Source organism: Tachysurus fulvidraco, chromosome 12 (assembly GCF_022655615.1).
Source record: "Tachysurus fulvidraco isolate hzauxx_2018 chromosome 12, HZAU_PFXX_2.0, whole genome shotgun sequence".
Lineage (NCBI taxonomy): Eukaryota > Metazoa > Chordata > Actinopteri > Siluriformes > Bagridae > Tachysurus > Tachysurus fulvidraco.
The window spans coordinates 8,491,248-8,510,854 of NC_062529.1; the positions used below are offsets into that span (position 1 = coordinate 8,491,248).

The 19,607-nt window shown below is 36.7% G+C and overlaps 2 protein-coding genes across 2 annotated transcripts; one reads left to right on the plus strand and one right to left on the minus strand.

Annotated features, from left to right (window-relative positions):
• Positions 1–1,343: 1,343 nt before the first annotated feature.
• Positions 1,344–11,776, minus strand: fank1 (fibronectin type III and ankyrin repeat domains 1). The gene is made up of 11 exons (XM_047821819.1): positions 11,586–11,776; positions 6,502–6,682; positions 4,512–4,636; positions 4,108–4,189; positions 3,344–3,418; positions 3,145–3,210; positions 2,848–3,013; positions 1,838–1,981; positions 1,658–1,735; positions 1,489–1,533; positions 1,344–1,391 (listed from the first exon to the last, which is right to left on the minus strand). The coding sequence occupies exons 1-11, from the start codon at positions 11,593–11,595 to the stop codon at positions 1,353–1,355; spliced, it is 1,011 nt and encodes a 336-aa protein (XP_047677775.1). The 5' UTR covers positions 11,596–11,776; the 3' UTR covers positions 1,344–1,352.
• Positions 11,777–15,674: 3,898 nt separating this feature from the next.
• LOC113659685 lies at positions 15,675–19,032 on the plus strand. Its single transcript, XM_047821615.1, has 4 exons — positions 15,675–15,802; positions 17,453–18,026; positions 18,394–18,563; positions 18,698–19,032. Exons 2-4 carry the CDS (start codon positions 17,475–17,477, stop codon positions 18,726–18,728), a joined length of 753 nt encoding a protein of 250 aa, XP_047677571.1. The 5' UTR covers positions 15,675–15,802; positions 17,453–17,474; the 3' UTR covers positions 18,729–19,032.
• The last annotated feature ends 575 nt before the right edge of the window (positions 19,033–19,607 follow it).

The following is a 19,607-nucleotide window of genomic DNA, read 5'->3' on the forward strand; positions in this document are numbered from 1 at the left end:
AGTACTGTTACCGTCACTGTTTATATCGATGATAGACACAGTGCTGTATTGAAATGTATTTACTTTATTTTGTCACACATCCCTGGAAAAATAAAATAAAATAAAACATTCGAAGTGTATTTGTTTTCTTTGTAAGTCCATGGTACTTTTTTGTCATTTCTTTGCCAATTAGATACAGTACTTCAGTTCTGTTTCACTCATGTCATTGTTTTATACTTCACGAGTGAATCTGTGTTGAAGATGTGAATTTACATGTGAACATGAATTGTAACTGTGTCTGGCGATATTCAATGATTGAAATGTATAAAAAAATAAATAAATAAACAAGGCTTTACTTTCCATCAGTGTCATGTCAAGGTTTTGTGTGTTAACTGATGTTTAATGAATCAAACATGGATTTCTATTTGGTACCCGAAGCAATACTTTTATCTACAGTATTTGTCAATTTTTTTAACTACAATATATTCTGACTAGATGTACGGAATAAATCATGATAGAAAGTCCAGTTTTATGGGTTTTATGTACCTTTAACAACACCCTGAACTCCTCTTATACCACAGCAATTTGCCATTCTTTGTTTATTTATAAGAATATCCATCCATCCATCCATCAATCCATTCCAAGGGACTCGCAGAACCGAGAAGACTCAGGGCTCAAGGCAGAAGACACCCTGGTTGGGAGTTCAACTCATCACAAGGCACATTCACACACTCATCCACACTCTACAGACAATTCCGATATGCTAGTCAGCCTGCGCAAGTCTTTGGACTGGTTTAGGAAACCAGAGTACCCGGTGAAAACCCCCGAAACACAGGGAGAACATCTAAGCTCTACACAAATGTTTTTTGTTTGTTTGTTTATAAGTACATTTAATGTTGTGAACATCCTTAAAACATTATCTTCCTTTCTAATTTACTTTTACAAATAAAATTGTAAAAAAAATAGGAAAACTCAACTTCCAAATACTTTGTGTTTACAGCTTTTCTTCTCACCAATGCTGACAAGATTACAAAAATTAACATCTAAAAGCATGCTTGTCTGTAACTAACATAAAAGCATATCCACAAGTGTTCTGTTTACTTTTATATAGAGATGCAAAATGATTACATTTAAAAAGTTTTATTTGTTGTTTTTTAATGTTTTTTTTTTTTTTACAATGCAAGTAAACATAGAAAACTGTTGTTTATAGGTCTTTTTTTTTTTTTAGCTTTTTCATTATTTTATAATGATTATTTTATATGGGTAAAAAAAACTGAATTATTCAGGTAATACTCAATGTATTCAGTATCCATAATGTATTGGAAATAATTGCATCTTGCCATCTTTATGCTGTTCTCCTTTTGATGCCAAATCTAAACAATCTGCCTTCCCTCCAACAAGTTGATGATATTCTAGAAAAGAAATGTTAGGATTTTTCTTCTTGACAAAGTACAAATTTGTGGGCAGAAATATATTATTATTATAATTATTTTGATGAAATTAAATCACCTTTTTTCCAGAAGCTTTGGCCATTTCTAATAAACTTGATCCAAACTGGAATGAGATAAAAAAACACATCTTAAAATGCTACAAAATAATAAAAATAGTGTTTTGTTGCTATTACAAATAGCAAGAAAACCCAACCAAACAAAACAAAAAAGAATCCTTACGTATTTACCTCATTTTTCACATTCCGGTCAGCGCCACTATCTAGTAGGAGCTTCACCAGCTGTTCATGGTGGTTCACCACAGCTAACTAATAGAGAGCACAAAGTTTTAATAAAGATTTAATTTTTTTCCACCAGAAGTGGCATATCCTGATAGCCACTGCTTTTAGCAAATAGCCATTTCCCATTACCATAAGTGGCGTCTTTCCATCTTTATCTTGGACGTTGACATCAGCTCCAGCTTGGATTAGCATGGAAGCCACGGCAGTGTTTCCGCTCAATGCTGATACTCTCATGAGGGGAGTACACTGAGACACAGTGTCCCGCACATCCAGCTGACACAGTACATACACAACACATAAATATTAGGAAATACAGTATATTTCAGAGAAATTTACATTTATCTATACAGTATATCCACTTTACAAGGTGTTTAGTTTTTTTCCCTCTGATTTTTCTCCATAATTTCTAGTCACGACTAATTCCAGCTAACAACAAGGAAGGTTATTGAGGCATATAAAGCCAGCTGTCCACAATTTTTCAAATTGCTGCTCATGCAACATCTGGGGTGAAATAAAATACATTGATTAAAGCATACATTGATTCCTCATGCATGAGCTCACGGACACCCTACTCTTACTGTAACTGATAAAGAAGAGAGTATGTCTGACATCACAGACAGTTTTGCTCTTGGGCTCTTAGGCACGGATGGTCATGGCATCATTAGGATTTGAACCGATGTTCTCCAAATGATAGGGACACTTGCACTCCCTGTAGTAGTGTATTACAATAAAACTTTTTGGGACTTATACTCTCAGGGACCTTATATATGTTGAGACGGTGATATGGATCCCTACTGAGAGGTAAGCAGACAAATCCAATAACGTTCAACAAGATCAACGTCAAGAAACAGGCTTGGGTTAGGTTAGAGTCAACTGGGCTGTAGCGAAACATAAAAATCAGGACGCTAACAGTAGTCACGTAAACAAAGTAGCAGACGCAGAAACAAGCGGCTTAGTAAAGACAGCTGGGTAAACACTGAGCAATACTTCAAACCATAACAAAGAATCCTAAATGACAGGACATGGGTAGAGACAGGAAATGAATCAAAATTCACCACAAACACATAACAATACATCGTAAATTGCAGATAAAATAGTGGAATAAATGGACATACAAATGGAAATCAATCAATACTGACCTCACAGCCATCCTCAATCATATAGGCTATGACAGAAAGGTTGCCCCCGTCTACTGCCCAGTGGAGTGGAGTGCAGCCACTCATGTCCTGAGACTCCCACGAGGCCCCAGACTTGCGCAGATGCTTTACAATATCCAAATAACCAGAAAAACAGGCCAGCATCAGACTGTCGGCAAAACACAATACATAACATTAGACAGATTTAGAAAATACCTCATGTAGAAGATGCTGAAGAGTTAAAGACTAAGCAGTTATTCTATTAGACAATCTCCAATAAAACAGGAAATCCAAACTCACGCGTCTTTACCACTACCATTCTTCATGTGAATATCAGCACCATGTTCTACCAGTTTTTGGACCATCCTACAAACATAACAAAGACGGGAAAAAAATGTACACCATGTATTTCAGTGTATTTACTCCTAACACAAAAATTGACAAGGTGGTATGCAAGTCAATAAATTTTAAGATGTTAGATAAATTTAAACACATGTACCTGATAAAACCTTTCTGTGAAGCATACATGAGTGGTGTGAATCTGTATCTGTCACAAACATTCAAGTTTACTGTCCTGATGAAGGGAATGCATAAGAGAAGATTAGTGCCTGTGTAAAATACTACAAAAATATGATGTCAAGTGACTTTTATTTATTTTATCATATACAACTGGTACAGTACACTGTGAAACAATGCAACATTTCTTTAAGGTCATGCTGCTACATACTGTAAAGCAACACAGAACTAGTTAAGACTACACAAAAATTAGGCCAAATAAGCAAACAGCAGAAAACTATACAGTAATTACTAAAACAAGACAAATAGGAACAATAAAAGACAGAGCAGAGTGAACTAATACACAGTTCTAGCAACATATAACAATATAATTATATAAAAAAAAAACAGAACAAACTATAACACAGAATTCGGCAGATAAGCTTATGGCATTTGGTCACTGGAGTAGCAGCCAGATAGTGAGTTTAGTAGTAATTAAAAAACTACAATATCTGTCTGTTAATATCCTATATACTGTATATATATTCGGAATGAGAACCCATTAGCGCCTTACAGGGTGCAAAAACGTGGAATTATGTGTGTATGACTGTAAAGCTGCTATAAGCTCCATATAAATAAAATTACTTGTTACTTGTTACTGTATTCACATACATAATGTGTTAGGAATACAAATAATACCTAAATGCTGGATCTCACTGTGTACTTCTCAGAACCAGATATTGGATTAAGATGATGCTACTCACTCACCCTGACTGCAACACTCTGTTCAGCTCCTCTTCATCATTGCAGTTTACAGCTTGGTGTAGATCTCTGCCATACATTGGCTCATCTTAAACAGATACAGTATACCGGGTTTCAGATAAGACAAACATAATAACGAAGGGTTTGCTTTCCCAGGCAGTTGAAATGAAGGTAACTATTGTAGCTCAGAACCAATATAATTGAGCATCCCTACCAAAAGAAAACAAAAACATGCCATATTTTACACCTTTTTTATTACTAGTTACTACACCAACTACCAACACTGGTTCTTCTTGATAAGCAAACTTTCATCCTCCAATTTCAATTTGAATCCATCTGTAACAGACCTGCACAAAGAATTTTCATTAAACTTCCATTTAACTTCATTAAACTAAAATGAACAGACTCACTAGATGTGGAGGCTGAGATAGACGGGGTGAGACAGCACTCTTCGTTTGGTCTGCTAATTCTCAGTCTGAACTGATATGATGAACATGGGTCTAAATCCTCCGCAATATGACGAGTGCCGTATCCTCTAGAGCAACATACCAAACCATTAGAATTAAACTGTTTGCATAAAATCCAAATAAAATCCAAATAAAGAAAAATATGCTAAACCGATACACATACTGAATTATTGCATAGTCTAAATGTTTGATGCGCAGTTTCAAATATTAAAATTCAAATTTTATTCATCACAGCAAATAAAACGTGCAATGGAATGACTGTCCATATCATTAAAATAAAATAAAACTGACTAAGAATAAAATTACAATAAAGAATAGAATTTAACTATACAGGTAGGAAAGAGAAAATAAAAACTAGAAAATAGAAAATAAATAACAGATGCTGTGCAAAAATCCTGATGTGGTAGAGAGTTTTGTTCAGACCAATTTGTAGGTGTTGTCCTGGTTGAAGAACCGAATATCCTACAGGAAGAAGCTCCTCCTCATTCTCTCAGTGTTTGACTTCAGGAAGTGGAAGCACTTCCCTGACTACAGCTTGTGGAAAACAGTCCAATTGTCTGTCAACATCGCTGTTGTTGGTGTGTTACTTTAATCCTCAGTTCTCTTTATGAATGGGTGTCATATATTTACATGTATACAACAGGTAGTGGTCCACTACTGTGACTGGATAAGCAGTGTTCCAAGACTAATATTTAGCATAACAGCAGTGCTGCATCTCACTGTCTCACAATCATCTAATTATACTGTACTAATGGTTCTTTAAACTGTACCTGTTTCTACAGTACCTACAGCCTGTCAGTCAGTCTGTTGGCATGGAAACACGCCATGCTTTATCTAACTCTGGCTTCTTTGGGAGCAATATTTGTTAACCAAGCAAAAAATAAAAAATATCTGGCCATATCACATCTGAAATGTGAGCTACTTGATATTAATTTCTTGCTTATAGGACTCATGCACAAAAGCAAAATCACACTCACAGTTTTATTCACTAAAATGCTATTTTACTGAATACCACCATGGCTGTGGTAACCTGCAATTACCTAAGACCAAATCACAGCTGTGTTGATAGTCAATACAACAGCACTCTTATTCAAACAAATCTGATTAATTACAGCATTTGCCAGATCCCTTATTTAGAGTCTCCAGTGAAAACATATCCACATGGTATGAATAGGTCAGGGTCTAAGAATACCATTACCCTTTATTTCAGTGAGTTAAAGCAACAAATAAAAACAGCGTACAAGCTCAGCTTTTGAATTTTCATTTCTGATTAAGTGCATGTTCTGCCTGTGCTTCAGGGGTTTTCTCCAGATATATAATAATAATTAAAAATGTAAAAAAAAAAAAAACCTGAATAGAGTTTTAGGTTGATGGTGTCCTAAGACTGTAACCTAGTGAGCCATTGTTAATGTATTCATGTTAAAAGCACTTTTCTATTTCGCTCTGGATAAGGACGTCTACCAAATGCCGTAAATGTAAGGATGATTTAGAGTGTCTTTTACAGCTTTACTGTAATAATAGTAATAATATACTATACTATAATTACTATAAAATTTACTACATAATACAGATTCAATTCACATTATAAGAGCAGTTTAGTCACATTATATAAGCTTTCAATGTAGTTTGGGTTCTGATAAGTGCTTTATGGTAAGTGGTTGCTGAACCACTGCTCTATATTAACAAAAAAAAATTCAGATAATTTTTTTTTTTTTCAGATTCTTGTTTAGATGATCGAGTGATTAAAATTGATCATTTATTGTTCACTGGTGTATACAGTATATCTTGTTTGTTCATTTTTCAGATTATAAGGAGACAATTCTTTTCTAAATTTAAACCTAAATTTAAGATTATAGTTTGCCTCATTCAACAGTCTATACAGTGTAGTGTATGGTTGAGTTGTCTTTTAAAATATAAAACAGAGCACACTCACAAATATATGGTGCCATATGTGTTTGTTTTGGGATCCATCTGCTCCAGAGCAAAGCTAGTCCACCTTTCAGAGGGGCCACTGCGGTCCTCCTGCACTGCTTCCCAGCTCAGCTCAATACTGTGATGATTGACCTTCTCAACCACAAGCACTTCAGGAGGCATGCTGGCTCTGCTGTCTGAAACTGCATCAAAACACAGTGAGATGATCAGGAGAAAACATTCCTCACTCTCTGAACTAATTCAGATTGGAAATTCTTAATGATTCTTTACAGAATTGAGTGTTCTTGTTCAAAAACTCAAGAAACTGTTTGTTTTATATCAGTTGCTGAATAACATGCTTTGAGGAATAAATAAGTAATAGCCTTGGGAGTTTAAGAGTTTAAGAGGTAAATAAAAAACCCAAACACTCGTTTCGAATATAACTGAGATTTATTAATAGACTGTATACATATCTTTATACATATCCCAAAGATTTCTACATGAATAATGTATCAGGTGACAAAATATACTTTGAAAAGTATATTTTTGTGTGTGATAGAGTCAGAGAGAGAGAGAGAGAGAGAGAGAGAGAGAGAGAGAGAGAGAGAGAGAGAGAGAGAGAGAGAGAGACTTTGAGCCTCTTATTTACAAGACATGCAAGACACTCTTATTTATGACTTAGATGAACAATAAAACAGACTAGAGACTTGGTTTAGGGCATTAAAAACAAACAAACAAACAAACAAACAAACAAATAAATAAATAAATAAATAAATAAATAAATAAATAAAGTATGCATATACATGGATCTGCTTCCTATTTTTGTTATATTTAGGTCCATAAATAAAAGACAATAAAAGTGAAAACACCTCTCCTAAAATCCTATACGATTCTTCTAATTGGGACAGCAAAGCCACAATGAAAGAATAAATCCCACATTCATCCCACAAAATAGGCACTGCTCCCCTACCCCAACAGGGCTCAAGGTGTGCTCTGTGTCTGTTTGTGGCTATTAAGCCATACAGTTCTCCACTGAAGGTCTCCAGACGTTTAAATGGGAGGTTTGTATAGGGTCCTCCAGAAACCTCTAGGAAAAGAGCCTGATCAGAAAAGCTCCGGCCATTTTACAGTCTCAGCATCAGGCAAACTGATCTAAACCCAAGCTTGGAAGCCAGCGCTTCAGCAGATATCCATCTAGATGGTGTCAAACTCTTTAGAACATTTACATTTATAGCATTCAGCAGACGCCCTTATCCAGAGTGACGTACAAAATGCTTTAAAATCTCTATCACTGAATACGCATTTCTTACTGATGGATAAATTTAGAACTGCAGCGTCTACAGCCGCATTGTGCAAAAGGGGTTCTTCCATACTACAACAGTCTTGCAAATCCCTGATATTTCTTGCGATATTTAAAATTCCATATTTTGAATATCCTTGAAAAAATAGGTTGGTCTAGCCCCATCCCTCCTGCTCTCTTTAAGAGACATATTTGATGAGACTTTCTCCACCAGGCCCTCCCAATTATGTCTCCTATACTCCTCTGCTCCTAAAAACACCCATAAACCCAGTTCTTCCCCATTGTAAATTACCTGGGAGTGTTGGACTATTGTGGTCTAGACCACACCACAGGGCCACACTTTTATCCCAATTTACTTTACCATAACTCATTAAGCTGAGTATTAAACCAGGAACATATTTTACATTCTTTAAAGCAAGCAATAAAGCAAACGATATCATCTACATATGCTGAGACTTTTACAGAGTCATTAGGAATTGAACCATTTATCTAAACGCCCATTAATTTTAATTAATTTTCTTTTAATTTACATAGCTGTAAAACTGGCCTGAAAGTGGGCACCCCTGTCTAATGCCCCTCTGCACCTTAACAGGGACACTGAGCCCACCTGCCATCTTTATCATACATGTGTCATTATTGTACAATAGATTTATCATTTTGATAAATTTCTCTCCAAATACAAAAGCCTCCAACACTCTGAAAAGGTATTCATGGTCAACTCGAGCAAATGTTTTTTCCTGATCAAGTGATAAAATTCCTACGTTAATATTATTACTCATAGCATCATCAATTACATCATGTACTACATGCAAATTATGAGTGATACATCTGTCTCTTATACAATAAGATAGGTCCTTGTGTATAATTTTGTACAATAATTTGTTTAACCTTTACATTCAAAGCAGAAAATTGCCACTGGTCTCCAGTTCTTTAATAGAGTAAGATCCCCCTTTTTTGGACGTAATGTTAAAGCAGCGTGTTGGCAACTCTTAGGCAGAAAACCTGTACACTCCTGCAGCACTTCAAAGAGATAATTTCTAATTATTGTCCAGAAATGTTTAAAAAACTCGCCAGGAAGTCCATCAACGCCTGGGGTCCAGCCTGTAAAAAGTCCTGTTACTGCTGCACTTGCACCTCAAAAGTAAGTCCAGAGTCTAAAACTTGTCTTCTTCAGTCAAGCAAGGAAGATTTTGTAGTAATTCATTTTGGGTCTGAATGTTCTCAGCTGAATACAAGTAGGAATAAAAAGCCACTGCTAGTCCCCACATTTCCACAGGATCAGATGCACAATATCCATTGTTTTTCAAACAGTGCATTTGATTTTCTTGTGCATGCTTATGTTCCAGGTTGAAGGAAAAATAGGTGGGACCGTCCATATCTTTCAACGATTAGAATTGGCTTCTCACAAGAGCTCCTTTAACCTTTTCATTTAAAATGGAACTCAACTTCAGTTTCTTTTCAGTCCACTCTTGTGTACTGGCAGGAAGATCTCCCATCATGTTCTTTCCAATGACAAGGATTTCTCTATTAAGCCACTCCAAAGTCCCTATCCCCAGCTAAAATGATCAAATCAGCATCTTGCTGTTGTCCTAGCAACACTTTTGGTTTATTGAAAATATTTTTTCTATCAGAACCTCTATTTGGTGTATAAACATTCACAAAAACAAAGAAAAGGCCATTTATAACAACTTTAACTGCCAACAATCTTCCTGGTTTAATTTCTGTGTTGTACAGAATTTTAGCTTTAATAGATAAGGAAAAAAGAATTGCAACTCCTGCACTTAGATTAGTGCCATGTGTAAGAACACAATTATTCCTCCACCACAATCTCCGGTCAACCTCCTTATTCACATCAGGTGTCCATATTTTCCCCTCTTTGGATACCCTTTTCCAGTTTTAATTATTTTTCGAATATCAGTTATGTTTCATTAGTCTGAAACATTTCTGCTGTGATAACTGATCATTATTGCAAACTATCCTTGCCAACATTACAGGCGAGATAAGCTTGTCCAAGTCTGTAAAAAAAAAACTCACACACTTCAGTACTCTTCCCTTTAGTTTCATGAAGAAATTCGTTAATTTGAGCCACACTGTACAGATCTTCACTGTCCAGCTTTAACATCTCTGACCCTTCAGTCCATTGATCATCTTTCATGCTGTCTTAAGTACACTGAGACAGTCTATTTAGATCATCTGCTAGACTTTGCTCTACTGCTTCATCAGTCTGAGTCACAATCTTGTTGTCATTTACATTCTCAACTGTATCAATAACATACTGCACTTCTTACTGCTCTCGGAATCAACACCAGCATCGCTTTATCTCGCCTCACTGTGCCCGTAGACCTTCTCTAAAGGCCTTTTGCTTTGCCTCTTTACTGCTTGTTTTTTCTGTGTTGCTGTATTGTCCACTGTATCACTAGTGTCATTATGTAGCCTATATCTCTGATCAAACCATTTGAATTTATCAGTGGTTGAATACATCATATATGAACCTTCTCGGTGACTTACACGGGACGAAACCTCCAAACTGTGGTCCGGTTAAGTAAGAAACATTAACACTTGTTGCCTGAATGATAAGCTGGAGTCAGGGGCACAGGCATTCCTTTAATACACAATTCACTTTCAGACAGCTGAATGACTAACTGTTCTGTTTTCTGCCACCACCCCAAGTTCCTCCTCCACACTCACGCCAGGCTCAGCCACACACCGTCACCCATTACGCAGTGTCAGGTGTGAGGTTTAATGGCCAGATACGTACGCCATACAGACAAGCGTCAAAAAGCCGATCGCGCTAACAAACACGTTCCACTCGCCGCACCACATCGCGCATGCGCAGAGAGAGAGAAAGTTAATAAGTGCGATTAATAAGCCTCACAGTTAGTAATTCATATCACATATGGGGTGACACACACACACACACACACACACACACACACACACACACACACACACACACACACACACACACACACACAATAATTCACATCACATATGGGGAGACACATACACACACAGAGAGTGTGTGTGTGTGTGTGTGTTGCTCGCTCGCGCGCCGCGGCTCCTCTCGCGCTCGGCGCTCTCGCGCGCGGCGCCCCCTGCGCTCTCTCGCTCGCGCTCGCGCGCTCGGCCCGCTCGCGCCGCGCCCCCGGGCGTCTTGCTCTGTCTCTCGCGCCGGCGCTCAGAGATTCGCTCCCCCTTGCTCGCCGCGATCTCTCGCCTCTCTCTCGCGCCCCCCTTTGTCTCCGCGAGCGCTCTCTCTAGCTCGCTCTCTCTCTCTTCGCTCCCCCTTGCGCGCCGCTCTCCTCTCCCCCCTGTTCCTCTCGATCTCTCCCCCTTCTCTCTCTCTATCCCCCCAACCCACACCCCCCCCTCTCCTCTCTTACTTTTTTTGTTTTCTCTTTCTCCGACACCGCCAACCCCCAAGCCCTGCCGCCCACCAGAACAGCACAGCGCGTGCCACGGGCCGAGGCCGCAAACAGGAACATGCGGCACCCAAGACCGACACCACGCCCGAGGAACCCAAACACCACCCGTGGTAACCCCCGCGCCACGACCCCATATATCTACTGGGCTCTTCTCATATAGTCTCTATATCTGACTATCTGGCAGAAGGAATCTCTCTCCTCTCTCTCTCTCTTTTGTTTTTTTTTTAGCTCTATCCTCCCCAATCGTTTCTATCTCCTCTATCCTCTCTCTATTCTCGTCTCTCTCTCTCATCTCTCTCTACTCTCTTCTCTTCTTACTATCTTCTTCTTCTTATCTTCTTATCTTTATTTGTCTGAAATAAAGAAATGAGCTTAAAATACCTGGGTCCATCGATGATTTTTTTATACTATTGATGGGTTATGAAAGCAGATGTTTCCCTTATTTACAGCTGGTTACTTCTTCGCCGGCCAAAGTTAGTCAACAACCGGTAAACTTTACCGTGCACATGCACGTACACACGTTCCTCCCACGTTCCTCCCACAGAGCCGCTGGTTGTTAAATACAGTTGCTATGGGAACAGTTGCTATAGTATTTCGAACTCTTCAAGAAGCTCAACAGCGCACTATAGTGGTGAAAAGTGCAACAACATTTTACTGCTATGTGCTGATTTTCACTGTTCAAACATGGATATAGACCTACCTCATATTCCCTCTTACTACTACAGATCATTTGTAAATGTAAAAAAATAATTTAATTAAAAACTAATTAATTAATGTAATTAATGTAATATATATATATAAAAAAAAGTTTCGGTTCCAGTTTCACCATTTTATACAAAGTGCATATCATATATTCCCTATATAAAACAGCTTCATTTAATGTTCATATAAGAACCTGATCTATCAGAATGGTGAGGGTCATTGATTTGACCATAGCTTGATTGTTGGTAATAAAAATAAAAAACATGCAGCTAGCAGCAGAAATGCCTTGTTGATTATGACAGGTCAATGGAGAATGATTTGAGCTAAAAGAAAGTCTACAGTAACTCAGATAACCACCTTAAAAGAATTGTTAACCTTGAGACATTGTGTTCCACTTCTTAAAACAGAAAGCTGAGGCTGCAGCAAGCACAGATTCATCAAAAGTGAAGCCTGGAAAAATGTAGCCTGGTCTGATGAATTTTGATTATTTTTTCTTGATTCTGCTGAGGCACTTAGATGTTAGGGTCAGAATTTGCTGCCAACAGAACAGTCCATCTGCTGAAGCTTTAACAGTGTATATCAGTCAGTGTGTATCATACATACAATATTTTGCATTAAGATGCAGATTATTGCCACTATTATTTCTATAATTTTTTTGAACATAATTTTTTAATTCCATTTTAATTGGAAGGACACAACGTGGCTGGATCTTCGGTGGAGCTTTGTTTTAAACCAGAGCCACATACAGTAGCCTCCTGCCCAGTACCTTGTCATTCATCTCCTTGATAGTCATTGTGGCTTTATCAGGAGATGAATAGCACTCAAAACCAAAAGCTTCATGAGCTGCCATTAACCATCATCACCTCTAGGGGGCAGAAAGGAAAGCATAAGATTAGTAGTACACACACACACACACACACACACACACACACACACACACACACACACACACACACACACACACACACACACACACACACACACACACACACTACAGTGGCTAACCAGGAGAAAAAAATCATCAGTCTGCACAGCAAAATATAAACAGTACACAGGTTAATGAGATAAGAATGTAATGTAAAGCAAGGTATTAAACCTAAACATCCAAAGCTGAAACATAATGGCTGAAAGACAACAAAGTGAAAATACTGTCACAAAACCCTGACCAGAATCCCAAAGAAAGTTTGTGAACTGAGTGAAGCATGTAGAAGGTGACACCAAGTGTTTAATTCAAGAAAAATGAATGAATGAATGAAAGCATGAAAGACCTCTTACCTAAGGGTGTGGTTACCTTTACTTATTCTTTTATAGACTTTGGAGTTTTGTATTCAGTCACTGTCTCTGCAGGGGTTTTTCAATCTCTTCCTGGATATCAGCTCAGATGGTTTGAGGAAGATAGAAAAGGCATGAAATGACTAAAGTTCCTTCTTTTTTACTTTCCCTTCTTTTTTATTTTTACTAGCTTGTTTCAGCACTTTTATTTTCCACACACAATCACACATATTCACATCACTCTGTGTACTCTCTCTGCCCATTGTTTGATATCAGTGAAACTTTGTCAGGCTCAGCACCAAGCCACACCAACAGAAAAAAAAATGCTAAAACTGCACCCAGTTCTAAACCTACCCTGGAGGCTACATATATGTTTGAATGGCATGGGAAACACTATCACGTGCATGACCCGATCTGAAGATGTGAGAATGAGGGAGGTGGAGACAGGCTTACAATGACAAACTTCCCATTTTATTTACTTTTGGTTTCTATGATTCATTATTGGGAAGCTGGAGAGGCATTTCTCTGTACATTGTACACCACACATGCTCATTTTAGACAATGCTACAGTACAGTGGACAAACATTTCAATAACTAAACTGTGTGACTTCTATGCCACCAATCAATGTTGTGCAAGTTCACACAAGAACTAGCTCAAAGTTTAGTTCACATAAATTAAAATGAATAAATTTGTGTTTGTAGTTCACCATTTCAATTTTCAACTAGTTTACATTTACAGCATTTAGCAGACGCTCTTATCCAGAGTGATGTACATTTTTATCTCATTTTTATACAACTGAGCGATTGAGGATTTAGGGCCTTGATCAGTGGCCCAGCAGTGGCAGCTTGGTGGACATAGAAATCGAACTCACAACCTACCGATTGCTAGCCCAACATCTTAACCACTAAGCTACCACATCCCCCCACACGCCCCCTGTGATGTAAAACTCTCTTTAATAAAACCAGCCAAACATATGGGACTGTGAACAATTTAAATTTAATGTTGTACAAAACTGTAAATTGAAAACTACTAAGCCATTTGCTATGAATTTCTTTGCTGTGTCAGCTGGTGAATTAAATCATTTTATTAGCCTTCTTTAGTCAAGCATTTTACACTTCTGCTTTTTAATATATTTTCACTTTTGTATCACAGTTAAATTCTTTTGGGGACAAACATTTTGCTTTCTGTTTGAAGACATCAATTACTGGAAATCCACATTGGGTTTTTTTTTATATTCATCCCATATTCAACTGATGTATGGCAGATATTCAACTTGTCCTGTGGATAAGTCCAGTCCAGTGTGTAGTGTCCAGTGTGTGTAGTGTCCAGTCTGGTTAGTCTTTACATTAGCATCAATTAAAAGATAAATATTTATTAAAATACAGTAAAATGTTAAAATACTGAATGATTTATTCTATTTGCAAAGTTGTTGGATTGCTTGTGTAGGTTTATTTAGGGGTCTAGGCCATTTTCATAGGGTTTCTTTGATTTAAGTTGTTTTTCGACTTAAGTTGTGAGTCTTGAAACGAATTAACAATATAAGGCAAGGGATTCTTTTGTATATTTGTTCTGTGTTGTAAGGTCTAATGTGTAAAGTAGCGGTACTGTGTCAGAATTAGCAGCAGCAACAACATGTCAGCTGCTGCATGTTATATTGTGTCCTATTCCAGAGGAAGGAAGGCATTCTGAACTCAGTCAATATCTCACATACTGTAAATTATTATTAAGTTGATATGAACTTGTTCCATGATCACGCTCTTTTGAACTTGATCAGTAGTCCAGAGTTCACACAGTAGTCCCACAGTCAAACAGTATCACAGAAGGATCTGTCCACAAATCAGGTGGTTTTATTTCCTTAATCTCCTAAACCTCAGGAACCTTAGCAAACCCATCACCAATATTAGGTTCCTGATCTGAATTCTTAATGTCACCACAGACAAATTCATCTACTCATATTTTTTCCAATCTGATGGAGCCACCAAACATGCCCTTCACAGAATCTTAATAAGATTCTCACCCAGACACTTGGCTGTTAACCTGTTTAATTTTGTGCAAATGAAAAAACATCACGATACATTAACATACATTGAAACATGTAACATCCTGTGTTAGAGTTTGAAATAAGCAGTTCTTTCCTAAATAACTAATTTAGTGCTTATGTACTCAAAATATTGTCTCTTTGGGTATTAAATTTGCATAATAATTTCTATCTATCTATCTATCTATCTATCTATCTATCTATCTATCTATCTATCTATCTATCTATCTATCTATTTTTTATTATTATAATTTTATTTTTTATTTAAATTTCATAGTTTTGAAAATAGTACCTAAATATGTGAAAAATATACCCAGAGTTTTTCTTGCGTGAATGAAATGTAAAATTGTCTAAATAGATTGTAAATAATTGTAAAAACGGAATAATTGTAAATAATATGTAAATAATTGTTAAAAAACAAGCAACTGTAATTATGATGTCATTAGATAAGCAGCCAATGAAACATGGGTCATGGTCATGGATCATGTACACAAGTTACTAATAAGTCATGAAAAATGAAAGTACAACTCAGTCAGTTACTTCAGCCTCCTCTGAGCAGTAATCACCTCTACATCCCTTCATCATGTAAGTCTGTTTTCCATTTTCATTAAATAATGGCACAGATATGGAAATTTATCTTCAGCATAGAATTGTTTGTGTGAAGGTTTGTTCAAGTACAATTTGCTATATTCTGAGTTTCCTTCATCTGGCTGATTTCTGAAAGCATTTTTTTATTTAAATTAAAATTTTTTTAATTGTAATTTTTTATTTTTATTTTTATTTTATTTTTATTTTTATTTATTTATTTATTTATTTATTTATTTATTTATTTATTTATTTATTTATTTTTAAAAGGGGAAGTCGTGGCCTAATGGTTAGAGAGTTTGACTCCTAACCCTAAGGCTGTTCTGTCCCCCCCTGCTCCCCGGGAGCTGCAGCATAAATGGCTGCCCACTGCTCCGGGTGTGTGTTCATGGTGTGTCTGTGTGTGTGTGTGTGTGTGTGTGTGTGTGTGTGTGTGTGTGTGTGTGTGTGTGTGTGTGTGTGTGTTCACTGCTGTGTGTGTGCACTTTGGATGGGTTAAATGCAGAAAACGAATTCTGAGTATGGGTCACCGTACTTAGCCGTATGTAACGTCACTTTCACTTCACTTTCACTTTTCACTTAATACAGTCCAGAGCATGAGTCAGCCTTGAAATGTTTATTATTATTATTATTATTATTATTATTATTATTATTATTATTATTATTATTATTATTATTATTATTATTATAAATAAATAGGGGGCACGGTATCTTAGTGGTTAGCACGTCTGCCTCACACCTCCAGGGTTGGGGGTTCGATTCCCGCCTCCACCTTGTGTGTGTGGAGTTTGCATGTCAATGACACCTGACATAGGCACAAGCTCCCCTTGACCCGACATGTGCGGATAAGCGGTAGAAAATGAATGCATGAATGAATGAATGAATGAATGAATGAATGAATGAATAAATAAATAAATAAATAAATAAATAAATAGCATTAATTAGAGCTCTGATGTAGTTTAAGAACACTGGTGTGCAGTCAGCGTTCCAGTTCATCCCAAAATAAACGTAGTACATAGCAAATCAATATATGTTTCACAAATTCCACTATGGAATGTCTTTGAATAAAAAATAACTAATTATAGGATGGTAAACTACTTATAGAAGTGTCATGTTGACATGAAGTTGCCTATGAACGTGTGCAGCTGGTGGAGAATAACTGCAGTGGCTGGCTAAAAAACTGTTGTTACCGCTATCTTCAAGCAAGACTTTCATGGTGGGCTTGTGGAACTGACTCAAATCAGACACATATTACTGTATATGCAAAAATAATTAGAACTACACTATTATTATAAAATCATTTATGTCACAGTTGTAAATATTCACATCCAAGCTGCTACAGAAAATTAATCAACAGCTCCTGGTTTGAAAATTCAACTGCACTGTTGTACAATTATTATAATCAACACATTCATTTAAAAGACTTGAATTTGTAAAATGTAAAACCCCAATGTAAAATACCTTCCCACATCCTTGCTCCTGAATGCATGAGCACCTAGTACACAGTCTCTGTATGAGCTCACTTTTCTGCACAAGTTCTGTAGTCCATCGTCTGGATACAGTGCATAAGTTGGGTCCTATAGGGCTAAATGATTTAACATGTACTAAATTACTAGATTACTCAACTAATTGTATTTTTTTATATTCCAGTTCTTCCATTTTCTCTTCTACTATGGATGTGAAAGACAAACTGTGTGATGATCTGTTCCTTTTAATTGAGAAGCAGGAGCAATTTGCAGATCAACTCATGGATTTGGCCACAGATTTGGAGGAGATGACTCAAACTATGACTAAAGGCAAATTTGTGGGAAACACAGCAACTGTGCTTGGGTCTGCTACCCTAATTGGAGCAGGTGTTGCAATTTATATAACTGGAGGTCTGGCTCTACTACCCTTGGTGGTGGCAAAGGGAGCCGGTGTTGTGGCTTTGAGTGGCACTGCAACCAGTGTTACGTGTACAATTGTTGAAATGTTGAAATCCAATAAAGCAATGGAAAATGCAAAAAGAATAGCTAATGAAATTGAAGAGATTTGGAAAAAAGTGGGTGAGAGTCAAGACCTTAAAATCTTGTCGTCTGATGAATTGGGATGGAAAATCACAGCAACAATCCTGAAAGCCGTGGCCAAAAAAGCAGCAACGAAAGGAGCAAAATATGCAACAAAATCAGCAGTAAAAAAAGGAACGTCTCTTGCACTAAAAACTGTGTTGAAGGGAACAAGCCAGGTATTTTTTTTTTATAGATTTAAAAGACACACACAGGAACACAGGCACAAATATGGAAGTTATGTATATACATACAGTAATGGAAAAAAGAAAGTAAACAAGATGGTCCATAGCACACCAATAAATCAACATATAATCGCTCAAGAAGAGGAAAAAAGGTGTTGGAATGGCCAAGTCAAAGTCCAGACCTCAACCCCATTGTAACTCTGCATCTTTTAGAGTATAGATGTGCACAAATTATCTGAAACTTTTGAAGTGATGCAATTTTGTAAAATGCATACATACATACAATATATATATATATATATATATATATATATATATATATATATATATATATATATATATATATATCACTTCTTTTCAGATTGCAGGTGGAGCCCTTGGCTTAGTGTTCACACTTCCAGATCTGATTAACAACTGTGAGGACCTGATTAAAGGCAAACATGAGACAGATGCTAGCTCATATATGAGAGAAATAGCTAAGCAAATCCATGATGCTGTGAGACAATTACAGGAGCAGATTAATAACATGGAGTAAGTACATACATCTGTCCCTGAACTATTCATGTAAATTATATACATTGATTAAACAACACAAGTAAGACAGCTTACTAAAGCACAGAATCTGGATCATCTGCTGTATTTCATCACCTAATTTTATCTTTCAGAGAGTCTAATGAAACTTCGGACAGCGAGTGACATTGATACAATCAATAGCCTTTTTTCATAAATCCAAAGGAAGAACTGTTCTTTGGGTTCATCATTAACCTTTCATCTTCTTGAACACCTGCTTTTATTGAATATGCAATCTACACACCAGTTAATGCCTAACTTTGAGTGCATTCTTAGTCATAAATTAGCCTACTGTAGAAAACACTTAGCAAATATAAATTTAGATATCAGTTAACAAATGTATAATCGCTAAGCAACATTATGTATCATGCATGCTATTTAGACTAATCATGTCAAATAAACTGAACATAAAACTATTCTTTCTCCAGCATCACATTTTATTTTTGCTTTATTTTTGCATTTTATTTTTGCTACTTAGTATAAATTGTATTATGTCCATTCGGTATCCAGTAGGAAATTTACTTACTTAAATCTTAAAACTTAGAAGCAGTCACAACTGTTCTAAACAATATAACTGTGGTTCAATATACTTTTACAGATTTTCCCAGCAGACACCAAAGACACCATGCATTCAAAGTAAACACAGTAATACTGTTAAATACAATCCAAAATACGATTAGTTCGATTAAAGCTGCTGCTGAGCATAGATAAATAAAAACTCTTCAGACCTCTGAATTCACTTGATTTATAATTAATCATGCAAGTGTTCTCTTTGAAAACATTGTTGAGTTTGTGTTCCCGTCTGCAGTGACACAGCACTAGCCTAGCACTTTTCTTTCTTCTTCTCTGTCTAGAGCTGTTGTCATTTTGCTGTCATTTACTGTATTCGACACTTGCCCATGGAGGCTCAAATGTGAATGTGCAAATCCCCAAATGCTACAGATCTTTCTACAGTTTGGGATAGCAAATAAACTTTCCTAGACTATAAATGTCTTGAGTTATAGA

What these genes read in the sequence shown, in the direction of transcription:
- fank1 (XM_047821819.1), bottom strand. An exon ending in TGATTGAGGATGGCTGTGAG is followed by an intron (nt 1,982 to 2,847) that starts GTCAGTATTGAT and finishes GTACTGTGTCAG; the next exon opens with CTGGATGTGCGGGACACTGT. An exon ending in ACCGGAATGTGAAAAATGAG is followed by an intron (nt 1,534 to 1,657) that starts GTAAATACGTAA and finishes ATCTCATTCCAG; the next exon opens with TTTGGATCAAGTTTATTAGA.
- LOC113659685 (XM_047821615.1), top strand. Translation starts at nt 17,475, where the DNA reads ATGGATGTGAAAGACAAACTGTGTGATGATCTGTTCCTTTTAATTGAG. An exon ending in TGTTGAAGGGAACAAGCCAG is followed by an intron (nt 18,027 to 18,393) that starts GTATTTTTTTTT and finishes ACTTCTTTTCAG; the next exon opens with ATTGCAGGTGGAGCCCTTGG. An exon ending in GAGCAGATTAATAACATGGA is followed by an intron (nt 18,564 to 18,697) that starts GTAAGTACATAC and finishes TTTATCTTTCAG; the next exon opens with AGAGTCTAATGAAACTTCGG.